Genomic DNA, 27,069 nt, shown 5'->3' with positions numbered 1-27,069 from the left:
GAGGGGACAAGAAGGAAACCGTGAGTGCTGCTCTCCAGGAGGGGCTCTGAAACAGCCAGCCAGCAGCCTGCGCGCGCCTACTGCACACCTCACAGTTGTAGGCGGCCCGTGTGGCACAAAACGAGCTTGAGAATGGCTGCTCATCTCTAGCAATGAGCGCTTCCTCCCTCCAAATAACTACGGAAGAGTTTCTTCCCCAAACCATGATTTTTAAGAGGCCAACTGTTCCGAAACCCATTTCAAGTCCACTGGACCACTGCAGCAAGGAGAGCGAGCACCGGACCAGAGGGACGAGTGAGTGAAGGGACAGTCCCAGCATGACCATCCCTGCCTGTGCCCTTGGTCCCCTTGTGGGTCTGAGGTTCCCCAGCCATGGGGGGAAAGCAGATGGCTAACTAGTTTACTTCTGAAGAGTATTTTGGAAATGCAATTTCCTCATTTTATTGATTTATTTTAGTCTTTTCTGTTATTATTCATCTCAATGCTACTTGGAGGTAGCAAGGAAATTTGGAAGACGGAGAAGGCCAGCGGCTTTGTTCCAGGTCTCTGATGGTTCTGTGGGCTTGTCGGGACCTGGCTGGTGGTCACCGCAAGAGCACGCTGGGGACAGGTGGACAGAAAGCGAGCTTAAATCCCAAAGCTGTCTAAAATCTGCCTCAAAGTTGGCCCTACAAATATGTAATACCAGGAGACTGTCAGCAAAAGGTGCATTTTAAAATGATCACCTTCTGTTTACTTGAATATTTTTTTGGTGAATTTTGAGGCTTGATGGCCAGGATAACGTGCGTGCTGGTGAAGAAGCTACGTTTACAAAACTGCAGAAATGCGATTCTGTTCTGTACATTCCACTGCACTCTTATCTTTTACCTTCTTCTGGGCTTTCTGTCAAGGTATGAATTGGAATTTCCTTGAGGTATTAATAAAGGAAATGGATTTCTATCAAGCTGGAATCATTTCACACTTAAACAGTAAGTAACCCTCAGTATCTGTTAAAGTTATTTGAAGATAAACTGATCAATAGTAACGATGAGTTATATCAAACGCCCACTCGGTAAACTGTCTGTAGTCAGCATCTTGACGTAGAGGCAGACCGCTGATCTCACTGACGGCTAACACACAAGACAGTCTGGGTACAGCTATGAGATTCAGCCTGCATGGAGTCTGGGTATTCTACTCAGTATCCGTGAAACAATGAATTTTCTTAAGAGCATTTTAAAACCAGTGCTGCAACTTCTGCCATTAATATAGTAGCTTTTGTTCAAACTAAGCCTATAATTATAGAGTTGGATGATAAAAAATCATCTCTGCCTTATTCCTTTTTCTAGATCCACACACACACACAAAGGCAAATACAATAAAACTGACCTAGAAGAGTGGTTGTTTTTTGGGCAATAAGCACTTAATTCATTTTAGCAAATCCACGTTCAGCAAGTCGAGCCTGATGTCTGCTTCTTTGTGTGCCCTTGCCAGACCTCTTACTTCACAAGTCACAGTGTGCAAGTGTTTGTCTGCAATAAACACTTAGAAGTTTGGGGTTTCTAATCCTCCCAAATACATGCTGAATGTAACTCCTACCTTTGTTAAGAAATTAAAGCGATTTATGTAACAAACTGCAACGTTATCCCTTTTTCCTCGATTTCTTGAAGGATTTTATTTTCTTTCAAAAACTTTTTCTAAGAAAACAGGCCATCGAGAGAACCAGTTATGAGCTCCTGTCCCCTCCCCTTAGCCCCAGATCTCAGAGCTGCTGCAAATGCCATCCCGACCAGGAGTGCCGAGCAGGGTGACTGGCCAGCCAGACACTCAGATTTTTAAAAACTTATACTTCAGAAAAAAAGATTGAGGGGAAAAAGTAGCTTACTTCTTTCTCTAGTATTTTATTGTAGAATAGGAGCGAGATCCTCTGAATGTCTTCAGACTTCAGCCACTGCCTGGAAATAAAAAAAGATAGACATCATAAAACCAAACTTCCAACCAATGATCTGAAACTTCAAAAAAAAAAATCACATGCATTCTTCTTTCTTTAGTGTAAATCACCCAAAATTGAAGATTTAAAAAAAATGCATAATACCAAATTACTAAGTATGCAGTCTAGGACTAAAATAGGATGTGTACATATAATATTGGTATTCACACGTAGCCCTCCTTGGGAAATTAGCTATTACAAACCAGTTGGGATACCAAATTGAAATTCAAACTCTTCAAATTAAATAACAAGGGAAATAAATCATCAAAAGGATTCAAGTTCAGCAGTAAATTTAGTTCCAGGTATTTTACCAAAATCACATGGTAGGTTCATCCCCTGAAAAATACTGTTCATAGAGAAGCATCATTTTTCTTAGCTTATAGCAAGCAATACATCAGAGCATCAAAACCATTTAGAGTGTCCTCCAAGTTCTGGGAGAGAAGATCCTGCTTCTTTCACACTTACTGAAAATATTTCTATTGTCATGCCTTGCATTTCTAGAAGGTAAAAAAAATTTGCTTGAGTGCATTTTCAAAAATAAATAAAAATGCCAACACAATAAACAATCAGTTCAGACCACTAACATAGTAGGTTGATGCAAACAAATACAAACATATTCCCTCAGTTGTTTAAAAGTAAAAAAAAGTAAATAAAAATGACATGAAAGTATGCATCCGTACACACTGATTGACTTTGAGAAATTGGTTTTAAGAAAGCAGCTGAAATAAACAAAGAGCTTAAGGATAGAACTTTTCTCTAGAACGTTGTACACACTCATAAGTGGAACAGCGACACCTGATGTAAGCCCCAGCCAGCCAGGCAGGTGATGCCTGGAACAGTCCCACACCCAGGAACAAAGTACATGCACATTTGATGACATAAAGACAAGTGAAATGGAAAGATACACACTCTTAAGTTCATGAGTATAAAAGCTTCTGCACAGCAAAGGAAACAGTCAACAAAGCAAAGGGGCAACCCACAGAATGGGAGAAGATATTCGCAAATGACACTATAGACAAAGAGGTGATATCCAAGATCGATAAATAACTTCTCAAACTCCACCCAAAAAACAGAGAATCATGTCAAAAAATGGGCAGAACACATGAACAGACACTTCTCCAGTGAAGACATACAATTGGCTAACAGAGACATGAAAAAGTGTTCATCATCTTTAGCCATCAGGGAAATTAAAATCAAAACCACATTGGAATACCTCCTTGCACCAGTTAGAATGGTCAAAATTAACAGGACAGGAAATAAGTGTTGGAGAGGATGTGGAGGAAGGGGAACCCTCTTACATTGTTGGTGGGAATGCAAGTTGGTGCAGCCACTTTGGAAAACAGTGAGGAGATTCCTCAGGAAATTAAAAATAGAGCTTCCCTATGACCCTGCCATTGCACTACTGGATATTTACCCCAAAGATACAGATGTAATAAAAAGAAGGGCCATCTGTACCCCAATGTTCATAGCAGCTATGTCCACAATAGCCAAATTGTGGAATGAGCTGAGATGTCCTTCAACAGATGAATGGATAGAGAAGATATGGTCCATGTACACAATGGAATATTACTCAGCCATCAGAAAGGATGAATACCCAACTTTTGTATCAATATGGACGGGACTGGAAGAGATTATGCTGAGTGAAATGAGTCAAGGAGAGGGAGTCAATTATCATATGGTTTCGCTTATTTGTGGAGCATAAAGAATAACATGGAGGACATTAGGAGAAGGAAAGGAAAAGCGAAGGGGGGATATTGGAGAGGGAGATGAACAGTGAGAGACTCTGGGCTCTGAGAAACAAACTGAGGGTTTTGGAGGGGAGTGGAGTAGGGAGATGGGTGAGCCTGGTGGTGGGTATTAAGGAGGGCACGTATTGCATGGAGCACTGGGTGTGGTGCATAAACACTGAATCTTGGAACACTGCATCAAAAACTAATGGTGTATTTTATGGTGACTAACACAACACAATAAAAATTTAAAAAAAGGAGAATAGGGAAAAACTGAAATCTGTGTATTAAAAAAATCTAGAAATAAATACCAACAAAATATATTATCAACTGGTTTGAGTCATTACACGGAGGAATCTACATTTCTAGTTTCCTACTTTTCTTAAATACTTCTATAATAAAAAATAACCCGAGTTATATATGTGTGTGCATTAGATACATGTATATAATGCATATATCTGCAAGTGCATATAACCATATATCTACATCTATTTCTTTTTGTAAAGATTTTATTTATTTGACAGAAAGAGAGAGAGGGAGAAGCAGAGGGAGAAGGAGAAAGTTTCTCCTCTGAGCAGGGAGTCCCGACGCGGGACTCGATCCCAGGACCCCAGGATCATGACCTGAGCAGAAGGCAGATGCTTAACCGACTGAGCCACCCAGGCGCCCCTAGCTACATCTATTTCTATACCTATACATAAATATACAGGTAGAGTATACACACACACACACACTATACTATACTATATAGTGTATATATATATGTATATATACATATATATATATATTAGGATGTGAGACAAAATTGTTTTATATAGATTTCTAAAAAATGTTGTATCTGTTCAAACACTTATCAATTCACATGAATTTCTTAATGAGGTACTTTTCCTACTCACTGGTGTCTATGGATCTTGACCACATGAGGTTTATTTGGGGGATAAGGATTTGAAGATCTAGGAAAGATGGCCAAGTCAACCATTACACCTGACCTTGTAATGGGCAAGTGCAGCCAAACCTACTGATACGGATCAGGGTCTGATGCTTCTCATCATGGCTGATGAAAAGTTAACGCAAGATTAATACAACACATTTGAGACAGGCTCCTCCAGGTCTACCTGGACGGCCCCATGCCCAGAACCTCACACAGAGCATGCACCGTGATGGGCTGGGCTATCCCACCCTACAGACAGTGCACTTTCATCAGAGGCATGGAAGTCAATAATGTGTTCTAGAATGAGGACCATTTAAAGTGAGAGCTATAAAAATACTTTTTGGTTCAAGGTTGTAAATAAGCTTTAGGTATCAGGGATGTAAAGTTTTCTTGATATGTCTTATTACCCTACCAGCTGCAGAAATGTGGTATTTTCCTGTTTGATGAAACTGGAAAAATCAAAGTTTGGTGAATAGCAAAAAGAGCAGAAAATAAAATCCTAGATAAATTTTAACCATATTCATTTTCAGAACTGTGTACTTGTTATGAATATTAAACTATGAATGATGTATACAGGTGATTAATTCAAAACAGGTTTTTTCCCCTTTATCAAGAAAGAAAAATCTAATTTCAAAATGCCCCTGGGTAATCTACGATTGGAAATAAACTAAGAGTGAAATTTATGAAGAAGAAGTAAAAGCATCTCCACGTCAATCAGCAGAGCCCCGTGCCTGGTGTGGGTCCCCGTCAGGGACCTGTGTCCCACAGGGAGATAGGAAGTGCTCGAGACCAGGCCTCACTTCCCGGGGTCCGTGACACTTAACACTGAGTTTCCTCAGCCAGGAGCACCGGGTTCTTCTGACCTTTTCTTCAGAAGGAATGAGAGTACATTCTCCCCACAGGTTTCACCATCCATAGTTTCTTGAAGATGGATCAGTCCCCTTCACTGATTTGCAGGAAACTCAGACATTTATAAACGGGATTTGGATATTTGGAACAGGAAAGATTAGTGGGGGTTGATTTGGTCAAATATTTTTGAGAACTGGGACTACAGAGAGGCAAAGAAGGGAAGAGGAAGGAAGGGACAGGAGGGAATGTATGTTTGTTACTTATGGTGTCCTGACATCATTGACCTTCATACCATTGACCCACATGGCAATGGGATGAAGAAAATCAACCCTGCTCCTGCATTACACAATGAGTGATCCTCTACTGATTTACCCCAAGATTTTTTTTTTTTTTTTTTTTTAAATGCGAGGCCCGGGTCAAACAAAGGAAATTCTAAATGAGATCCTGACTTGTGAGAGGGGAATCAGTACACCCACATCCTTACCCAGAATTATTCTGGAATGGACAAATGTAGGTTCTTAAGGCAAAGAGGACACTAAAATAGAGAGAAAGCCACTTTCCTACCATTACAGACTGAAGGTCCGTATCCCCCCAATTTGTATGTTGAAGGCCTAACTGCCAGTGTGACTATGTCTGGAGATGGGGCCTCTATGGGGACAATCAGGGTTAAATTGGGCCAGAAGGGTGGGGCCCTATGGGAAGAGATGAATGTCCTTATGACAAGAGGCACCAGAAGCCCAGCCTCAAGCAAGGGCCCTACGAACACAGCAGGAAGGCTTCTGTGAGTCATGGAGAGGGCCTTCAGCACCCCACCATGCTGGCACCTCGATCTTGGGCCTCCAGCCTCCAGAACTGTGAGAGGGAAAGGTCTGTAGTTCAGCCCCCGGTCTGTGGTCTTCTGCTATGGTGGCCCCAGCAAACAAGTGCACCTGTCTGGGCAGTACGGAACCCGAACGCTTCGGTGGCCTTGACGGTGCGCTCAGGCCCTGGGACCTTGGGGAAAGCTGGTATTCATGGACGAGTGGACTCTCCGTGTGGAAGGCTCACCCTCGCTCAGCCCTGGGGTCTGAGGTCCTCCAGTCCATCTGTCCTGCCCTTGGGCCTTCTCTCTGTCCATCACACATACTGAATCTTGGGATGCATGAGCTTCTCACCTCGCCAACCTGGGCTAAGTCTGAATCTCGGGCACCTTGCTCTGAGCACGTGTGTGGTGATTTCTCCTCTCTCTCCTGCGGCTTTGAGAGGTGACATTGGGCTGTGTCTTGGATGCCAAGCCCGCGCTGCTCCCGCTCACAAAATGCCCGTGAGGGGAGCAGATGAACGCAGACCCGAAAATCCGCACCTGAAACACCGTTTCGTGTCTGTCGCACGACACAACGGAATGGTGCATCAAGCCTGGAGCCCCCATGGTCTCCCCCAGACGAAATTCAAAGATCAGAAGGACATCAAATGTGGGAACAAGAGAGGTAATGATTTGGGCCGAACAGAATAGGACTGAAGCTCTTTAGGGAAAACATGCCAAGTAGCTTCTGTTTCAACAACTTGCCTTCTGACTTCTGAGTACAGCACAACATCTCTCCCGGTTTCATTTCTGAAACGTGTTGGGAAAATGACAACCTAAGCAGTTACACCAGCATTAAACACTACCTTAAAATAAAGCGACACAGAAGGACAAAGGTGTTCACGCAACACGCATTTGAGTACGGAATGATCCACCACACACAGAATCTGAAAGCCACCTCCGCCAAAATAAAGCCAAGCCAATGATTATGTTTTCTAACGACCACTTTGGTAGGAACGCTTTAAAAGGTGGACACAAAGGTCTTTGAAGCAGGTAGAGGTCCTGTGGGAAGGCGTGCTTAGGCTGAGTTCATGCACGGGCTTTCTATTATTAACGTAATTACTGTAATCTGCTAACTTCGTCAGGAACAAGGTGTTCCCTTTCTTCTGATGCTGTGTCTTACTCTGGTGGGTCCCGGAGTAGGAGGTGTGATTTCCTCCGGCTGAAAGAACATATCCTTCCACCCATCCCACATGCCCTCAGACTTTCCCCTAGGTTTTGGCTGCCAACAGACTCCAGGTAAGCAGGTTTCTTGGGTTGTGATATGTTGAGGTTTCAAGTGGGGCAGAGATGAGGTTGATTTTCATATTGCTTTTAGGGCCCAGCAAGGCAGAGCATTTATCTGGGCACTGCTGGTGTGTCCTGAGCACTCCATGACAGGTGGAAGGCCTTCTCTATTTGGGGAAGGCAAAGGGGCTCAGAGAAGGTCACTTCAACCTGCCGGCACATGCGAATTGCATTTCTGACCCCGCCCAGACACTCGGTTGTGCACGTACACAATCTCACACACACGCACCACACACACATACATACACTCGCGCAATTCTTTCATCAGCCATGTAAGTAGTCCAAAATGGCTGCTTATAAGGAACACTCTAGAAAAGGTACAAATTTTTCAAAGCTGTGTAACATCATTTTGGAAGCAGGGAGTTCAAGTGAAAATCATTCTTACTTTTCATGAGTCAACTTTCGTGATAAAAATCAAATAGTCTGGTTTCCGTAGGATGGAAACTTTCTCATTAAGGCCTTTCATTTGGACCTACTGATGTGTTTGCTACAGTTTAAATTAACAAACCCTCACTGAGTGTCTAATGGCACCAGGCACCACACGGTCATCTATCTGCTGCCCTCCAGGAGCTCAGCCATGACACACGGACCTAAGGAGAATTCAAGGCCAACGGATGTAGTCATTATGTCCATCCAGGCTGTGAAAGTTAACACCTTCTTTAATTCCCCCTCCCCCCACTCCACACCTCCTGGACCATTTAAAACCACAATAGCAATTCATAGACTGAAGAGACATTCACAGACTTCACGAGCTCATAGACTGAATGATATTTTGTCCCCCAAAGACTCTTCCTCCCGCTGCTGCCCTGAATTCAGATTCTAATGCTCATCACCTTTCTTCAACAACCTAGAACCCAGGTGCGTCCATGTTCCCGGATTGTGCACAGGTAGAAGTGCATTTTGAATAGAGAGTGTCGCATAACAACAACTCAGATTTTCCCACGTGGCATTCTTATTGATCTTTAAAAAGTGTTACTTACTGAACACATTTTGCTCTGATTTTCTCCTCTGTGTTTATATCTCCTGCTGTTTTTCAGTAATCTACTTAGAGAGTATTTCTTAGGCAGGAATGAAACACTTTCTAATGACCAAAAGCCATTATTAAGGGCAATTGAGGTGAATGGAACAATGGATTCTAAAAGCATGGCTTTGTCACGGCAAGTATCACAGAGTTTGTGGTGAAATTCGTGGAAAATATGAGACGGTTTTCAAATAACAGGGTTTGAAATTTTAAAAAAATGTATGATAATTTAAGATCACGAGGTACTCACTTTTGGGCATTAATTCCATCAATTGCTTGAATCATCCTTTCATTCAATTCTTCTTCAAATCTCTTCTTTTGGGACTTGGTTCTGTATGAAAAGGGAGACATTACAGGAGAAAATGTGACTAAGGCAAATACGAAGCCTGTTCTTCTATGATGCCAAAACCCCCGTTCCGTTCTGTCCACTGGACAAAAAAAGAAAGAAGGAAATGAGAGCTGAGAAGCAGCCTTTCCTCTATTAACAACCAGACTCTCTGGGGACTGAGCAAAGGGACTAGAGCTGGTGACGGGTACAGTCAAGTGTTGCCTCACAATGTCATCACTGAGACTGAAATGACACCTGGCGTTAAAAAGCAGCTGGAGATATATTCTCGGTGTTTGTGATAAAAGAACTTTGTGTCCGAAGAGATGCATTAGCTCTTGACCCATTGCCTTCATAAAATTTACTTTACGACAGAGCACACTGGCTTTGGAATTCCCCTGCAAAATCTGGTCTGGTTGAAAAATAAACAGTTGCTCCTTGTTCATGTTTCCCTTGGTCAATTTTCAAGAATTTGCAGAACGACAGTCTTCTCTGAGGCATCTCAAAGCTTCATTGTACGCATTTAAAGCTTCCTCAGTGTTTGAAAGCACTCGTCATAGGAAACCCCACATATATCTGCAGATACTCAGTTGCTCTTAGAAGAAAATAATCTTCAGCTATAATAAAAGATGCCTTGTTAATAAATGAGGCGGAATGCATGAGCTCCCCAAGGTTAATTTGACCATTTGTGTGAGAATGATATAAAGGATAAAATTAAAAATAATCCCTATTTTTAAAAATTGTACATTAAAATTGTACAGTAAAAGCACACGGGTGCCCCATGAAGCTGGCCCAGTCCAGCTGGCATCAGAATTGCGCCCCTGTGAGTCACCTGGTCCAGTGTGAAGCGAGCCCTCGGCTTCTCTGCGATCCACGGGGTGTGGGTGGGGGGCAATTACTCATCCGACAGGCCTTCTACCCTGACGTGACAGTAACTGTTCTGATTTCAGAACCACCTCTAGATACAGACGAGAACAGCCAGGTCACATTTATCTGTAATTAAATCTCCCGAGAGTATCATGAGTGAGACGGCCGGGCCTCCCCATCATCCCGTCCCCGCTGGCAGGCTGGCGCCCTGAGCTCCTTCTTTCTTGAAATGGGCCCCGGGCGTTCCTGGTTCAAAAGCCCAATGCTCCAACGCGATCCATCTCCAGATACGAGCGAACTGAATGGAGAGCGAACGGAACCTGCCAAATTCTAAGCTTTGGAAGAAGGCACATTCATTTTTACCCTTCTTTCTTTAAAAAGCACGTTAACTTAGCAATCATCTAGGATGGTTCATTCTCACTTGGAGGCGAGGAGCTCCCTCGTGTCCTTTGCAGTGGCCCTCTGCCCACTCTCGAGTTTGCGGACGTCAGCCGGTGGCTTTCTTTCTCACAAAGTCTTGCCAAATTGGAGAAGAGTGTAGGTCCCTGGGGGCTCCCAGGAAAACCTAATCCTTCCGAGGTATGCCCGGGGCCACGCAGAGCGTTGCCTCCGTGAGTCTGTTGTAGGATTAGTTCACGCGATGCCCGCCCGGGACTCGGCTCTGTGAGCGGTGCACGGAGCAGCCCGTGTGTGAGTTAGTACACGTCGGCTATTTACTATCTGGAAAACAATTCTAACACGGAGGTTCCTTGTCTCTGTCATTTTGGGATCTCTGCTATGGTGAATGACAGAACACCTCCAGGGCCGATAATCTACCCCTGCGAACTCGTAATTTGCCAGCTCGGGTTTTAGTCCTCGGACGTCAGGTGTTTCTGGCTGTCCCGCCCGTGTTCCTGCCACTGGGTCACCTGCTTTCCGCTGTCCTCCCATTCCTCCTCCTGAGCCCCCTCCCTGACCTGCCCCATTCCCATGTCCGATCTACTGTATCCGAGGATGTGGGGAGGAGGTCGGGATTATCCCAGAGAATGTTCCATCCCAGGACAGGCAGGCTCAACGACCAGGCTGCAGGCTCATGGAAGTTTTACAACACAGGCCACGGGGGGACACCAGGACGTGTGAGGACAGCCCCAGTGGGGCTGATATGGAGGTGGTGCTCTCTCCACAAGGCCCTGGGGCCACCAGTGATCCAAGCATCAGAGGAACGTGGAATCGTGGAACTGATATGGAAGAGGCTCCCAGCAAGGCCCGCAGGACAGGACAGCGGAGTGGGGCACAGAATGGGGGTACCAAGCCCAGGGCACAAATCCAGGCCTCGCCTCTGCCAGCCGTGTGCCTCTGGGCATTCTCCCGACCCCTCGTGCCTCACGGCACAGCGTCTACACTGGAGTGACCTGCAGGGATGACATGAGGCTTTCCGCGTGCCTGATACGGACCCAGGTGACGGCTTATTGTCATTGTCTTGCACACATCAGTCAGCCCGGAAGGCCGCTGCCCAATCACATGGGCCCTCCGCAAGGCGTCCCCACGCTAATTTCGGTAAACAGACCGTCGGAGCAGATCTCAGAGAGGACGAGATGGAGAACTGAAGAAGTGAGGAACACAAAGTGAAAAGATGCTTATGGAATTTCCGTGGCCCGTCTCTTGCAGATGTGCTAGTGGCTTATTGGCTAGAAGAGTCACACCTTCTCAAGGCATCTCGCAGGGTCCACCACGTTCCTAAATTACCGTAAGTTCTCTTTAATGTGCCACTTAATGCTTCCAAAGCCCCCTCGTAACATAGTATTCTAAGTATTATATCTCAATATTAAAATTTCAAATGTGACACAAAATATGAATTAGAGCTCATTAAAACAAATGAAGATTCTGGAATAAGGTGTGCTATTTGCAAGGATATGGCAAATGACAATCTAATTGTGTTTGATTATACTTGCATACAATGCATTTTCTACAGAATAAACTCACTTCTCTGTGGGAAAAGAAAGGCTGACTTACGTTTAGGCTTTTCAGTAATTGTCTTAATGACTTTAATAAGAAATACTTAACTCCCCAGCCAATATGGACTCTAACCCAAGAGCCAGAGGAGCATGAAAAAGGGCTAGTGCCGGTCATTCTGTGGCCGGGGGTGACAGGGGACCTGCAGACACTGTGTGAAGCTTTTCTCTTTTTTTGAGCATGTTGTCAGGTCTTCCCACTATAGAAAGGCCAGACCTATCTTGCTTTTATCTCTAGGATTCCACACACACACACACAAAATGTAATTTTAAGAAACATACTCGTTTTAAGAAAATTAAAGTTTTTTACCACATATTAAGAACAGTCATTTTTAGGAAAAACAATTTAAAGTTCTAATGTGCCTATTACCTGGTGCTGTTTTCCTTTTCCCTCTTTTAAACCTATAACATGATACTGATAATTATATTTTTAGAAGCTGAAAACAATCTCATTGAGCTTTTCGCAAGGAGCTGCTCTTTGTAGAAGAAATGGCCTTCCAAGTTACTCTAATTGATGATAATCACTTTCAGAAATAAATTAAAGAAAAAAAGCCTTAAAAAATCAGAAAGTACAACAAATACCATACCTCAAGGTGCGATTCTGAAAATTATGCTGACCCATTGGCACATCCTATTTCAAAAAACAAACAAAAAAGGTTATTAGTTTCTAAACACATACTTTAGAGAATGACATTGCAGTGATAACCACATATAACATTATTTTTCCTTTTATTGTGGAAAACATCATTTACATAACAATTACCCCATGGAGAAGAGTAGCTTAATTATAAATGGGAAAAAGAGGAAACCTCAGTTGATACTCAGAAAGTTGGTGTCATCTCTAAAGCCCGGATGTAGGAAACCCCAGGGTTGTTTTACAGATGATATTCTGATATTCGCAGATACGATTTCTAACAAGGGCCCTGCAAGTAACTGTTAGTGACTGTACACAGCGGACCATCCTGTCTGGCATCAGACTAATATTAAAAAGTGCCTCAAACATGAACAGATAACCAAGGATTGGTAAATCCTGAGGAAAGTATCCAACACATAACATATAAGTTAGAGACAGGAATAAAAGCTAAAAAAAAAAAAAAATAGAACTTACAAAAAAAGTGATAAAAAATAAAATACAGAACAAAAGAAACTTGAAGGAAGTGAAGACTATATACAAGAAGAAAACTTTATAAAACAATGATATATTCAGAAAGATGAAGTATTACATATATTTGAAGCAAGAATAGGACAATTTAAAAGGCATATTCAGAGAACAGACAGAAGAACTTTTGGAAACTCAATAAACAATAGCAGATAGAGATGTTTCAGGTAATTAATTTAAAAACTATTATTTTTCTGAGTTTGTAATGTTTATGGTAATTGCTAATTTTTAATATTTGTAAAGTTGTGATTTATTCTCTCATAATAAATAAATATTCACATTTTACCTAAAAAAAAAAAAAGTTCCTTAAAACAGGAACAGCACCACAAGCATTAGCCCTGAGTTGGGCTGGTAAGAAACCACCACCCTCGATTAAGTATGTAAAACCACGACTCACTGATCGAAAAGAACAAACCCACAGGTGAGTGGGGCAGCTGCGGAAAAAGGACAGAGACAGAGATGCTGATCAGGGTTATCAGTGGGGGACACGCCGCCAACTGCTCCTTAAGAAAACCCCAGAGGATCCACTTGGATCCATTTGCGGCGGAATTTAAAGTTGAAACGAAGCTGCTCCAAGTGGCCCCAAAGACACTTTCCTTCTGGTTCATCTCCCACATCACATTAGGGGCTATATGTAGCCCAGTGAAAGGGAAGGTATTTTTTTAAAGAATAACTAGACTCTGGGTCTTCTTACAGGAAGTGTATGAGCCGCGGGCTCATATGCCCAACGCGGGCACGTATCACATAAGGTAAAGTGGCTTCACCGGCTCCATCAACACTCAGTCAAGAGTCAGTACGGTTCCGGGGAGGGCAATAAGGAAGAGAAATGACTTAATTGGCAAAGACTCTCTTTGACCCTGGAACATATTAATAAGAATGACGCTGGGGTCCTTCTCAAAGTGAGTATGGGACACAGATGCGTAACGGTTGCAGGGGCTTCTTGTACTAAACAAAGCCCTGGGATTTTCTTAAGACACCCTCTCCTGGGGCTCCTGGGTGACCCAGTCGGTGAAGTATCTGTTTACATGTTTGCTACTCATGGCCTCGCACTTCCCAACAGACAGCCAACTGCTCCCGGACCTGTCCTGGCGGGCTCCCTGGTCGACCAATGGATATGGCCTTCCGTCAGATCACGTTTACTTTTTAGCTGGGAAAAAACACCAGGGAAGCTGAGAGGAGAGATCTAACGAAGTCAAAACAAGAATGTGGGTCTGGGGGCTTGGATGTCATCACGGTGGGCTGCCGGGAGGCAGGGGTACAGGGAGATTGGAAAAGTTTGCTTTCAATGGACAATCTCATGGGTCTCTTCTCATCAGCCGAGGAGGACTAGGGAACATTCCACCGTCTTTTTTGTCTCAACTGTCTCCTTAGTACAATTACCGCCGTTATACATGAATTTTTACTCAGAGATCGTTTTAAAAATCTAACAATGCTTTTGGGATTATTCTAAGTGCTTTGCCGTAGTTACTCTTCCGGCCCCCTGTGGGTCTTTGTATTTTCTATCTGCCTTGCAGCCGTCTTACGGAAAGTGTTCTGCTGGAAGGAGCGTTGGCACTTGATGAGCGGTGGAAGCTGGAGTCTTGTAAGTAAGGAGCTACACAACAGAGCACTCATTGCCACTGACACAACTTGAATGTACCTGCCACGAAACGAATCTGGAGCCGATCCAACCCGCAAGGGCATCACGCCTTCATCTGCTCCTTGGTTAGGATGCCTAGGCTTTCTACTTCATGAATGCAAACAAACAAAATGCCACAACAACAACAAAATAGAAAGAGGTTCAACTGCATTCAGTTGCTAAGAACTGAATGAAATAACAAATAAATAAAATGGTCCTGGGTTATAAATTTCTCATGCAAAATCACGCTGGTTCAAACCCTCAGCCACGTGAGCCTGGAGCTCATTCACAGCCAAACAGCTGTCTGCAAGGGCCTCCCCAAGGAGAAGGGGAAAGCTTGCTTCATTACAGACCTAAGTTACTTTGGCAGGAGATGCCTGCGTTTTGTGCTGGGGACCTGGCTGGGGCCCGGCACTCTGCGCTGCGGGGCACGGGGGGAGCGTACCGTGGTGCTGATCTTGCCGTTCTCTGTGGTCATGCTGTCTCGGTGATGCAGGTGTGCGAAGGGCTTGGCTGCTCCCCAGGACTCCAGGTACCGGGTCATGCGCACGGAGGCCCTCATCTTGGCTCCATCGAGAGTGTGGCGAGGTCTGAAGAGGTGAGGACTCCTTCGCTCTCCCTTGGGGTGAGAAACAAAGCATTACCCCCGCACACCAAAGGGGCTGACTTCTCCTGCCTGCCCCCTCGCCCAGATGCTGGCGTTCCTCCCGCGTTGCCCCCTCGCCCCCCATAGCTTCTGGCCCTCCCTCCTCCTTCAGGGACACTGGTTTCCAGTGTTACAAGCTCTCTGAGCTGAGTGATTTTTTTTCCCCAGAGTAAAAGACACCTGTAGTTTAAACTTGGGAAAAAATAACAGCCATTTTAATGGGCATTTTTACAAAGCAAATTCTTAAGCAAGATAGGCTGCTCTGTTTCAACTTTTTCTTGACTGTGGTTTCCTAGCGCGGCAGGTGCTAGAGGCTGGGCTGTGTTCTGATGCGGAATGCTCATACGGGTCCACGTCCGGGTGTTCCCTGCCGGAACACAAGGTTCTCTGTACACGTTTTTTTGGCCTCCTCCCTCCACAGTTCTTCCTGACTGACACACGTCTCTCTCCAGATCAACCATCAGGTGAGCTGGACATGTGTCTCCAGAGGCAAACCTGGAGTTTCAGGGAGGCTACCGCCAGGGAGCACCCATGCCCTTGACCTTGTGGATCCTGAGAGACTGGCTTTGATAGCTCGGAGGTGTTTCTTGTTGATAGACTGCACCCTTTACCAGCTGTGTGATTTGGGGAAGTTACATAACCCCTGGGAGCTTCAGATTCTTAATCTGTAAATAGCAGTGGTACTCATTTGGCAGGAATTTGAGAAGGGCGACGAGAAAGGAGAGCTGGAAGCCCTTGCTAGGGCCTGACCTCTGGTGTGAACAGAGTACGAGACAGCTCCTAACTCTTGGGGTGGCCTGGGGAGACTTCCAGGTAACGAGGAGCTTACTGCCTCCAAGTGAACCATGTCTGCCCAATGACACTTCGTGGTTAATCTTCTAGAAGTTTCTTCCTTTCCTTCTTCGTCTATGTTCATCCTACTTCATCTCATCAGACTTTTATCATCTGTAATTTCCCAGTTGCCAGGGTGGGCACATGGAGATACTTCCAGAAGCACTGGGGACTAACGTACACATTCACTAACACTGATAACCCAACACACAGACAGTAACCTTACCATAGGAGCAAGCAATTCTTTTCAACTCTTCCTTTAATAAATGTTTTAGTCTATGATTCTAAAACATGTGCCATAATCAAACTGCTATGCATTTAAAGTCATTATAGGGGCAAAGACCAGCAAAGCATTCAACAGATTCTTGACTAAAAACACTTATCTGTATCAGTAATTTGCCCCTTTCTATCTTCATCACAGAAGTCACAAGTTAATTACAGACTCTTTACAACAACACTGACCTTGGGGTTGATTACAAAGTAGGTTTTCACTAGGTGCTGTTTTAAATACGGGTCTCTGATGTCACCGTCTCCTTCCTCCACTTTATAAGCGCCATTCAAGTGCTCCAAAGTGACGGAAGAAATGTGAACACGTCTGAAATTCCATTTAAAAACCACAGTCAAGATAGGTAAGGATAAACATGAAGGTTTTTCTATTTACTTGTGAATTTATAAATAATTTCTTCTCCCCCAAAGGAAGGAAAGGCTCTATGTTCTTGGTAAAATGGACTGTAATACAGGTTTATATTTTATTAAACAGGGCTTTGGAAAGATGCTGGCAGAAGTCACAAGATATTAACATTTCCAGCTTCTCTGCACTCACCCGAAACCTGCACAGCGGGTGTGGTAAATACGGCAAATAAAAATTATATGAAAGTTTCACATGAGAGCCTACTTTTTGAAACACAGGCCAAAGGCATTTTAGGGAGTGTGCTGATGTGTATTAAAGTATGGATTTTCTTTCTCAGTGCTTGCTTCCACGTTTCTTCGAATTATAGCACGTCCATCAAAATTCTCTTGTCTGAACCACGCTCTTCTAACTGGAGGGAGATGGTACCATTCGCTCATTTCACTAGCACTGGCTTCAGAGGTCACCAGTAATAGAGAAATGCCACATCTCACTGAATTAAAAAACACTTTTCCCCTAGTCAAAATTCACACACTTGCAAATTAATACAAGTAATTCATGATCTGGTAGCCAGAGTCTTTGACCATGGGTCGTGGGGTGGTGGATTTGAGACTTGAGGGTTTGTGTTAATCTAATTCATGTAAGGGGTCACTGGACAGGGATCACGGGATGCTGACGGAGGCATCAGAAGCCATCAGACACGCAGCAGACAGCTGTCAATCCGCTCACCCAGCGTGTCTCACCCTGCCCACAGCTTGAAGAGGGAAACCCAGACTGGCCTTACCCAGGGACCCCTCCGGCTTCCATGTGATTGGCCAAGGTAACATCATGTGACCACACGTCATACTGCCACTTCTGCAGACCAATCACCCCGCAGAGGACATTGCCAGAATGCACTCCCACGCGCATGTTGATATCCACTCCAGTGGCGTCCCTCACTTTCCTGAAGAGAAGGAAAAAAGCATCATCATCTGGAAACACCCTCCTCTTCCTCTGACTCCTGGCCAGGTTTCAAGGCACTGTGTTACTCAGAATTTTTCAGACTGCTGGAAATAGAGTCAGGACTCCCTCCTGTGGCAGAAGATTGCTGCTCTAGGCCAAGAGAAAGGTCGTTTCTTTCTGGTTGCTTCCAGACTAGACCAAGAGCTCCGTGGCCCTGGCTAAGACAGCCAGGTCAGGCCGGACCGTTGGTGCTGATACAACATCTCAGCTGTAGCTTTGACTTTTTCAACAAATATGTATTATCAGAAACCTACCAGTTGCTGACACCTGCTCTGAATTTTCACACTAGAATCACGTGACATTGCCTTCTACTGTCAGAAACAGTCTGAGATGCCATCTATGAGTCTAGCACTTAGCACGATGCACGTCCCCAGTGAATATTTTCTGCTGATGAGAGACAAGGCGCCATATTTGTGAGCCTAATGACTTCAGCCTGAGTAGGAATTTCTCAAAAAAAGTAACCATGAGTTTAAAGCATTTCATTGTGCACAGTCTTCCACAAAAACAACAACAAAACTCTTTAAAAAGTTTTAATCATGTGTAAGGAAGGTATCATTCGGAAGAAACTGATTAAAAACAATCCTTTTAAAAATACTTTGGGACCCAATCAGTAAGTCATTTACAGAGACAAATGAAGAACTTCCTTTAATGGGACATGGAAAAGCTTATTTATTTCTGCCAGCTGAATGTATTTATCAATGAACTGTGACTGCAGGAGAAGGATACTGGGAGGTGTCCTGAGGTACATGGAGAGAATTACGCTAGGGCGCATGCGGAGGGAAGCGATCGCACTGATGGCAACCCAGCAGGGCGCAGGTTACCAGGTGTGGCTGCAGGACACAAGCATCGCAAAATGCCAGCGGCGTGGCTGTCATGCTTCGGTGACACAGTGGCATCACTTGAGCATGCTAGAAGTGATAAGAAGTGACAAGAAGATACGGATCTACAAGGTAAAAAGAAAGGACGTCTACAGAGCTGTTCCCTCCCTCCCATTCTCTCTCTCCCCCCATCACTTCCTCCTTCCCTGTCATCCTGCTCTGTTTTTCTCACACAAAAAATCACAACTTATTTGGTACCATGCAACTCATCCAACCCTTCCCTCCTGCCCACACGATGGGCCAGGGCCTCAACATGACACTGGAGGGCCACCCCTGTCGCTCTGTCCTCTATCTGGTTATGGCTGCCTGGGGACCATATGGTTCAAGATGGCTCCGCTCTCTGACAGGGCACAGGCATTCCGTGGCCAGCTGGTATTGGTTTTCCATCAGTGGCCGGAGGCATGACCTCTTCTGGGAAGGCTTTCTGATCCCTCCTCCCAGGTTGATGAGGTCACCCCTCCTTGGTGCTCCAGCCTCACTGAGTCCAGTCAGCTCTCTCTGCTTGAGTCCACATCTGCTCTCCGAGAGGCAGCCCCATGAAGACACACACCTGTATACCCATCAGGGGCTTTAGGGGCTGGTACAACGTGGACACCGGATATAAGTTTACTAATCGACACAGGTCATTTCTGAAGGATTTTACTGTGCTTCTGTCTTTGGGAGATAATGATCCTGAAAAATTTGACATTGAACTCATAATTGTTCTTAAGATTTTCTGTTACTAGGAGAATGGTTCCAACCACATGACATTTCTGTTGATCAAATACGGTCAGTAGAAAGTCAAGAGGGAGAGAAGGATGGACGACACACTTTTATGTTTGACCATTTTAACAAAACTGACTGGTGAATGATTTGACTTAAATTTTTTTTTATTTAAATTCAATTTAATTAACATATATACTGTGTTATTAGTTTCAGAGGTAGAATTTAGTGATTCATCAGTTGAATACAACACCCAGTACCCATCACATCACGTGCCCTCCTTAATGCCCATCACCCAGTTACCCCATCCCTCCACCTACCTCCCCTCCAGCAACCCTCAGTTTGTTTCCTAGAATTAAGATTCTCTTATGGTTTCCCTCCCTCTCTGTTTTTATCTTATCTTATTTTTCTTTCATTTCCCCTATGTTCACGTTTTATTTCTTAAATTCCATATATGAGTGAAATCATAAAATATTTGTCTTTCTCTGTCTTATTTTGCTTCACATAATACCCTCTTTAAAACCATCTCCATGTCCTTTGTGTCTTTTTTTTTTAGGAAAATGGGTTGGTCAAGAGTTCAGATGAGTTGACTAACCACATCTTGTAATGCATGTGGATGCAACCTGTGTGATCTCTACAAAAATACCACAATAGTTGCCAAAGCTTGTGACCACAGAAGACAATCATTCCAGTTCAAGAGGAACCTTAATCACTAACAAAGTCAGGACTCTGCCTATTACGTCCTCGGCTGAGAAGTTTACATTTTCATGACGGGAAAAAAGAAACCTCTCTAAGCATTGGGAATGTTCCAAACCGCAGCTGACGTGCTCTGTGGTGGTTCTTTAGCTGACAGAGAATGAGGTACTGAACGCGTGGGGAGGTCCGGACACGGAGGAAAAGTATAGGCAAGCGTTCCTGGATCTATGTTCCCGGCTCCCAGGAAAACCCTGAGGTCACCTGGCGAAATTCCAAGTCTGAGTGTACTCTTTCTCTCTTAAAAAATTAGAATTTTCATATTCATCCTCATCCTATGGTTCATGTATGGAAATGGAAATACTTGCCTTTGTATGTTAGAAGAACAAAGAATTCCTAACGTTTACTGAGATGCCCTCTCTGACCCTGCCCTTTACGGAAGGTGCCAGAAAACAACCTATTACTGATCACTTTGTCAAATACACAAAAGCTGAGCAGGTGAATTTAACAGAGAGAGAACATGGATGCCCTTGGTCAGTAAGTGCAGAGCACAGAGACGCACCAACCGATCGCTGCCCGAGTTGAAGCTCAAGTTTAGTTAGAAGCAAGAGTTCTGGAAAGTTCCTCAAATCTGATAACACTGCTGAGATTCTGGACACAAGATATTAGTATCCATCACGGAGGGATAAATAAAACATGGTATCCACATATAATGGACTTAATTACTCCACCTTTAAAATGAATGAAGGCCTGACACATTCTGCAATGTGGATGAACCTTGGAAACATTCTGCTATGTGAAACAAGGCAAACGCTAGCCAACAGATATTGTGTGATTCCACGCACACCAAGGCATCTAGAAAAGTCAACTTTGCAGAGGCAGAAAGTAGAAAAGGGGTTGCCAGGGGCTGGGGAGAGAGAGGAATGAGGAGTTCCTGCTCAGTGGGTATGAAGTTTCTCTCTGAGTTGATGACAAGGTCCTGGAAGTGGACCGTGGTGCAGGTTGCACGTATTTTAAATGTACTTAATGCCACTAAATTGTACATGTAAAAATGCTATGGTGCAGTAATTATGTTAGGTATTATGTTATCATGATAAAAAAATATAACAGAAAAAATATTACTGATGAGTTGCTGACATGCCAGTGGGCAGAATGTAAGTATTCTTCCTCCTAAAAGCTCTTCAACGTATATAATGGAAACGTAACAGAACTGGGAAAGAGTTGACCCGAAAGCAGGAATCAGGCTTCAGTAATCTGATATATTATTGATGCGCATAATCGGTACATTAGAAAAACCCTTTCTCCCACTAGAACCCATTTCATCCGGTGTTGGAAACTTACACGGAGATCGCCTCCAAGGGCAGGTTATAAATTGGAGAAAACCTTTAGTTTCACTATTTAGATTCACTTACACTGTCTAGACCCAGAGAGCTGGAAATAGTTAATTATGTCTGAAACAAAGTAAAAATATTTTTCATGTCAGAGAAGACAAATGAGTTACTTTGGGGAAGAAGCAGGAGGGACAAGGTGATTCCCATACTGACTAATCCACCCATCTCTGCTTTTAACTCAATTCCAATCAATTACCTTGCCTCCTGAGACAGATCTATCCACAGTGGTCTGTCGTCACTGCTACCGACCCAGAGGATCAGGAGCACCGAGATCGCCAGTACCCGCAGCAGGCAGTGTGGGCTTCACTGCTTCTCTCTGGACTGGCCTGGGGAAGCTACCTGCTAACATGTTCAGTTCACTTCACATGTGACCCACATCCACAGTGGCTAACCACGTGACAACCTGACCGCTGCTCTCCCACTGAGAGCCCCATTGACTCTACACCGGAGACAAGGAAACAGAGCATCAGCCACATAATTCCTGTCCCATTGAGACTGAACATGTGTGCAGGAGAGGGGAAAATCACTTGACTAAAATAGGCAATCAAAAAACCCAATACACAGGGGCGCCTGGGTGGCTCAGTGGGTTAAGCCGCTGCCTTCGGCTCAGGTCATGATCTCAGGGTCCTGGGATCAAGTCCCGCATCGGGCTCTCTGCTCAGCAGGGAGCCTGCTTCCCTTCCTCTCTCTCTGCCTGCTTCTCTGCCTGCTTGTGATCTCGCTGTGTCAAATAAATAAATAAAATCTTAAAAAAAATAAAAAAAAAAAACCCAATACACTAAAACCTTTCAATCATATAATCAACAAACAAGAGATTTTGCCATTAATAAGAATATTCTGGAATCTACCACAGGCATTATTAAAGAAGTGTATTATGGCCCTGGTAACAAAAATTAATTTTGTATCTTACACTTTTATCTGGTACTTGTCAATGGTAACATTGTTTGACATAAGGATAGCCTCTCCAGAATTATAATGAAAGAAACTATAAATATAGTACAGAAAACGTATTCTGTGTATATTAACTGAAACTAAATTTATAGAGCTGAGAATTTTTGACTTGATGCAGTAATTTTGGAATTTTACCGAATTGAAATCTGGTCATGAAAACTACCTTCTCCCCGACAACTTGAGTGTAGCCATATTGTTTGTCGGAAATTGTTTGTACGGAAGTGTTGAACCGCTAAATTGCACATCCGAAACTAATATACTGTATGTTAACTAAATGGGATTTAAGTAAAAACTTGAAAAAAAAGAAACTGTTTGTCAGATGGTAAGAGCACAGAGATTTTCCTTGAGATTAAAGAAGATATTTCAATGCAAAAAAAAAAATCACTTCGGAAACAACCCAAACTCTCCATGCGCGCAGATTTCTCCCTCGGTCTCACTGTACTCTAAGGCTAACCATAACAATAAAAATCTTACAGAAGTCTTACTTTGGACTGAGTTACTCACACACCAGTATTTGGGTCTCTGCACACTTATAGTTAAAGGCTCAGTAATGTTTTTAATCCAGTATCAGAAAAACAGAAACAGTCAGGAGTGAGAATCATTACTAGAGATTCTCAAACAGTTAAAAAGGACCCTATGGTGCCTTCACTTACTTTATGGCTTCACACATGTCCAGCCCCATTTTCACACAGTTCTTGGCGTGGTTCGGGAGAGATATGGGGAGTCCGGACACGCAGTAGTAGCAGTCTCCCAAAATCTTTATTCTCATGCATTCGTTCTCCTGGAAGAAGAAATCACAGCATTCAGCTGCACTCAGATTTTCCGAATGTCATCCAGTGCTAGTTCTACTGATACCATCACAGTGACCTAGGGTTTGTGGGCACGGAAATGAGCACTGGTTGGGTTTCCCTTCATGACCCAAGAAGAATGAACCACCCTCACCTGCACACCCATTTGCCAAAGCAGGGAGAATCAGGAGAAGGGGAAGAAAAGGAAAGCAGAGAGAATATTCTGGAATGATTTACTCTGAACTGTAGCAGAGGAGCATAATGACGGGATCATTCTCTCCAGCCCAAACATCCCAAGCACTGACAGCGAAATGAGATCTTCCATGCAGAGCAGAGTCTCAGGACAGTGAACAGTGACAGAACTCGACTGGAATTAGAATTGTCTGTCATTCCCTACTACGCTCATGGTTCTCTTCATTTATTTTAAAGCCAAAGCAGATTCTTACCTGAGAACGTAGCTTCTGATAAACATCTCCATAATGCAAAAAGCCACCATTCGACATTGCCAAGTAATTTAAAACTTAATTCTGACCTCAGGTTAAACTGTTTTAATATAAAGTGGTATTCACTATTTTTCTTGGCTGGGTGGTTTTTATATTAGGATATTGAGATTAGCTTCATTCATATGTCTAAATCCTACATGCATTTCTAACTTTTCTAGTTACTTCATAGACTGGTCACTAAGGAAAAAGAAGAAAAAGAAGAAAAGCAAAAGAAAAAGAAGCAAACAAAACAAAACAAAACAAAAAAATCCAAAGATGTGCCAAACACAGATCTTTTCCTTCTTAACACTAAACATAGGCTTAGTATAAACTGAACTGAACAAATCTGAAATAATAAAACGGATGTAAGATTTTCTTGTTCTAAAGTACATGTTAGGTTTGTTGAAGATTTCGCACATTCCTTCCCCGTGTGATAGAGAACCCACAAGCTAGGGCATATTTTCATACTCATCTACGGCGCTGCAGTTGATGTGCTTATTAATTCCTGATTAAAAATCTCAGAAGTACTAAAAAGGCAAAAATTATATACTAATAGGGCTTCCGTCCCATACTTCCTAAATAGCTATTCTGAATCTAGAACACACTGAAATTAACAAAAGTGAATTCTCGGCAAACTCATCAAAGACCAGCTGACCGTATACGTATATGCATGTGTTTATTTCTGGGGCTCGGTTCTGTTCTACTGGTCTGTGTGTCTGTTTTTAATGCCAGTATCATACTGTTTTAATTATGGAGCTTCGTAATTCATTTTGAAATCAGGAAGTGTGATGCCTCCAGCTTTCTTCTTCTCGCTTAAAATTTCTTCGGCTGTTTGGGGTCTCCTGTGATTCTGTATGAATTTTAGATTTTTTGTTTGTTTGTTTCTGTAGAAGATGCCACTGGGATTTTGATAGGAATGGCACTGACTCTGTCCATGCTTCAGGTATTATGGACATTTTAACAATATTAGTTCTTCCAACCCATGAACATGGGACGTCTATTTATTTGTGTCTTTTTAGATTTCTTTTATCCATGTTTTATAGTTTCCCATGTATGAGTCATTCACCTACTTGGTTAAGTTTATTCCTAAGTATTTTATTCTTTTTGATGCTAATGTAAATGAGATTGTTTTCTTGATTTCCTTCTCAGATATTTCATTGTTAGTACAAAGAAATGCGGCTGGCTTTTGCACATTGATTTTGTATTCTGCAACTTTACTGAATTTGTTGATTAGTTCTTTTTTAAAAGATATTTGTTTTATTTGATAAAAAGAGAGCACGAGTGGAGGGAGGAGCAGTGGTAGAGGGAGAAGAAGAGAAGCAGACTCCCAGCTGAGCTTGGAGCCTGACACAGGGCTTGATCTTACGACCCTGACATCATGACCTGAGCCAAAATCGAGAACTGACACCAAACGAACTGAGCCGCCCAGACGCCCCCATCTATTAGTTTTAACAGATTTTGCTTATATTTTAGGGTTTTCTACACACAAGATCATGGAATCTGCAAACAGAGACAATTTTACTTTTTCTTTCTTTTTTTTTTAAGATTTTATTTATTTATTTGACAGAGAGAGGGATTACAAGTAGGCAGAGAGGCAGGCAGAGAGAGAGGGAAGCAGGCTCCCTGCTGAGCAGGGAGCCCGACATGGGGCTCGATCCCAGGACCCTGAGATCCTGACCTGAGCTGAAGGCAGAGGCTTAACCCGCTGAGCCACCCCGGCGCCCCGCTCTTTCTTTTTTGATTCGGACGCCTTTTATTTCTTTTTCTTGCCTGACTGCTCTGGCTAGGACCTCTAGGGTTGTGTTGAACAGACATTGTGGTGCAGGCGTCCTTGCTGTGTTCCCAATCTCGAAGGAGACGCTGTCAGTTTTCCTCCATCAACTGTAATGTTAGCTATGGGCTTTTTATATATGTCTTTATTTTGTTGAGGTAAGTTTCTTCTATATGTTATCAGTTAAGAGTTTTTATCATGAAAGGATGTTTAATTTTATCAAATGCTTTCTCTGTATCTACTGATCATGTAATTTCTAGCCTTCATTCCGTTACTGTGGTCTGTCATGTCGATTGAGTCGTGTGTTGAACCATCCTTGCAACCCAGAAATAAATCCCGGTTGGTCACTGGGTACAGTCCTTTAAATGTGCTTTTGAACTCAGTTTGCTAAGTGAAATAGCCTCACTTTATTCAGGACGTCCAGAAGATAGACACTGCATGATCTCACTTATATGAGGAATCTAGAATAGTCAAATTCACAGAAGCAGAGAGTAGACTGGTGAATGCCAGGCCTGAGGGAAGGGAAAAATGGGGGGTATGGGTAAGAGGGCAAACAGTTTTATGTAAGATGAGTAAGTGCTAGAGATCTACGGTATAGATAGCACAGTGCCTACTGTTAACAATACTGTACCGTATACTCCAGAATGTGCTAAGAAGGTAGAGCTTATGTTAAGTGTTTTAATCACATCATCATCAATAATAAATAATGAGGGCAAGAGGACACCTTTGTATGTGGTGAATATATTTATAACATAGATTACACCGATGGCTCATAGGTATATGCTTATCCTCAAGGTCATTACAGTTTATATATTAAATATGTAGCTTTTCACATGTCAATTATACCTCAATAAAGCAGTTTAAAAGATTAAAAAATAAATGCATGACGTTGAGTTCTTAGTTTAGTTATGTGCTGTATGCAAAATTCACTCAATCGGCTGAGCTGTTTGCTTACGATCATGTCCACCGCCACGTCGTTTAACCATGAGGCACGAACTGGTTTCCTAAACACATTCTCTCTGTAATAACAATGGGTGGACCCAGCCATCCTAGGCTCTAGTCTGATACTGCCTGGACAGTCCTTTGTTCAAACCATCAGAGAGGAACAGAAGGTCACACTAAGTATTTCTGTTATGAGCAATGAAGTTTGTCTTCTCCAAATTCACATACTGAAGTCCTAACACCTGGAGAGTGTAAACTTGGCCTCCCTGCAGATATAATTAGTTAAGATGAGGTCATACAGGACTAGGGTGGGTCACGAATCCAATATGACTGGTGTCTTTATAAAGACGGGACATTCAGACACTGAGACTTGCCCAGAGGGAGAATGACATGTTAATACTAGAGCTATGCTGTTACCTGCCAAGATTGGAATGCTTCTTCCTAATGTGACAAAAGTGACACTTTATTAATTCAAACTTTGAAGACATTATTTAAGCTTTAAATCATATTTTTCTAAACATGAGCACCCCAAAAAACTCAACCTCTCCCTTTGATTTGGTAAAGGGAAGAAAGCTGTGCTATACTCTAACGGCTTTTTAAAAAAAATCCCCAGCGAGATCCCTCATGGTCAGGCTGGCAGCAGAAGGCACCTCCGGGGGAGCCTGACGCAGGGGCGACCCTGTGAACATCAGCAAGTCACGTCTATTGCTAAGAGGCTTGCCTGGAAATGCTCTGTATGGTTTAAAAGTGAGAGGAATCTTGCAGGGAACTAAATTTGGGAC

The 27,069-nt window shown here is 43.3% G+C and overlaps 1 protein-coding gene across 1 annotated transcript in view; it reads right to left on the bottom strand.

Moving 5' to 3' along the window:
- The window catches only part of LOC111153427 (adenylate cyclase 2), a 406,431-nt gene that overhangs the window by 94,589 nt on the left and 284,773 nt on the right, over positions 1 to 27,069 (bottom strand). The window contains exons 7-13 of the mRNA XM_022512437.1: positions 22,958 to 23,085; positions 17,472 to 17,630; positions 16,522 to 16,654; positions 15,028 to 15,201; positions 12,393 to 12,436; positions 8,873 to 8,953; positions 1,862 to 1,931 (exon numbers count right to left, since the gene is read on the bottom strand). Of these exons, the coding sequence (XP_022368145.1) occupies positions 1,862 to 1,931; positions 8,873 to 8,953; positions 12,393 to 12,436; positions 15,028 to 15,201; positions 16,522 to 16,654; positions 17,472 to 17,630; positions 22,958 to 23,085 (789 nt within the window). The remainder of the gene's footprint in view (positions 1 to 1,861; positions 1,932 to 8,872; positions 8,954 to 12,392; positions 12,437 to 15,027; positions 15,202 to 16,521; positions 16,655 to 17,471; positions 17,631 to 22,957; positions 23,086 to 27,069) is intronic.

The sequence above is a fragment of the Enhydra lutris genome, unplaced genomic scaffold (assembly GCF_002288905.1).
Source record: "Enhydra lutris kenyoni isolate GAN:26980312 unplaced genomic scaffold, ASM228890v2 scaffoldscaffold32, whole genome shotgun sequence".
Lineage (NCBI taxonomy): Eukaryota > Metazoa > Chordata > Mammalia > Carnivora > Mustelidae > Enhydra > Enhydra lutris.
The sequence above is the reverse complement of the archived record's forward strand: the minus strand, read 5'-3'. Positions and strand labels throughout refer to the sequence as shown.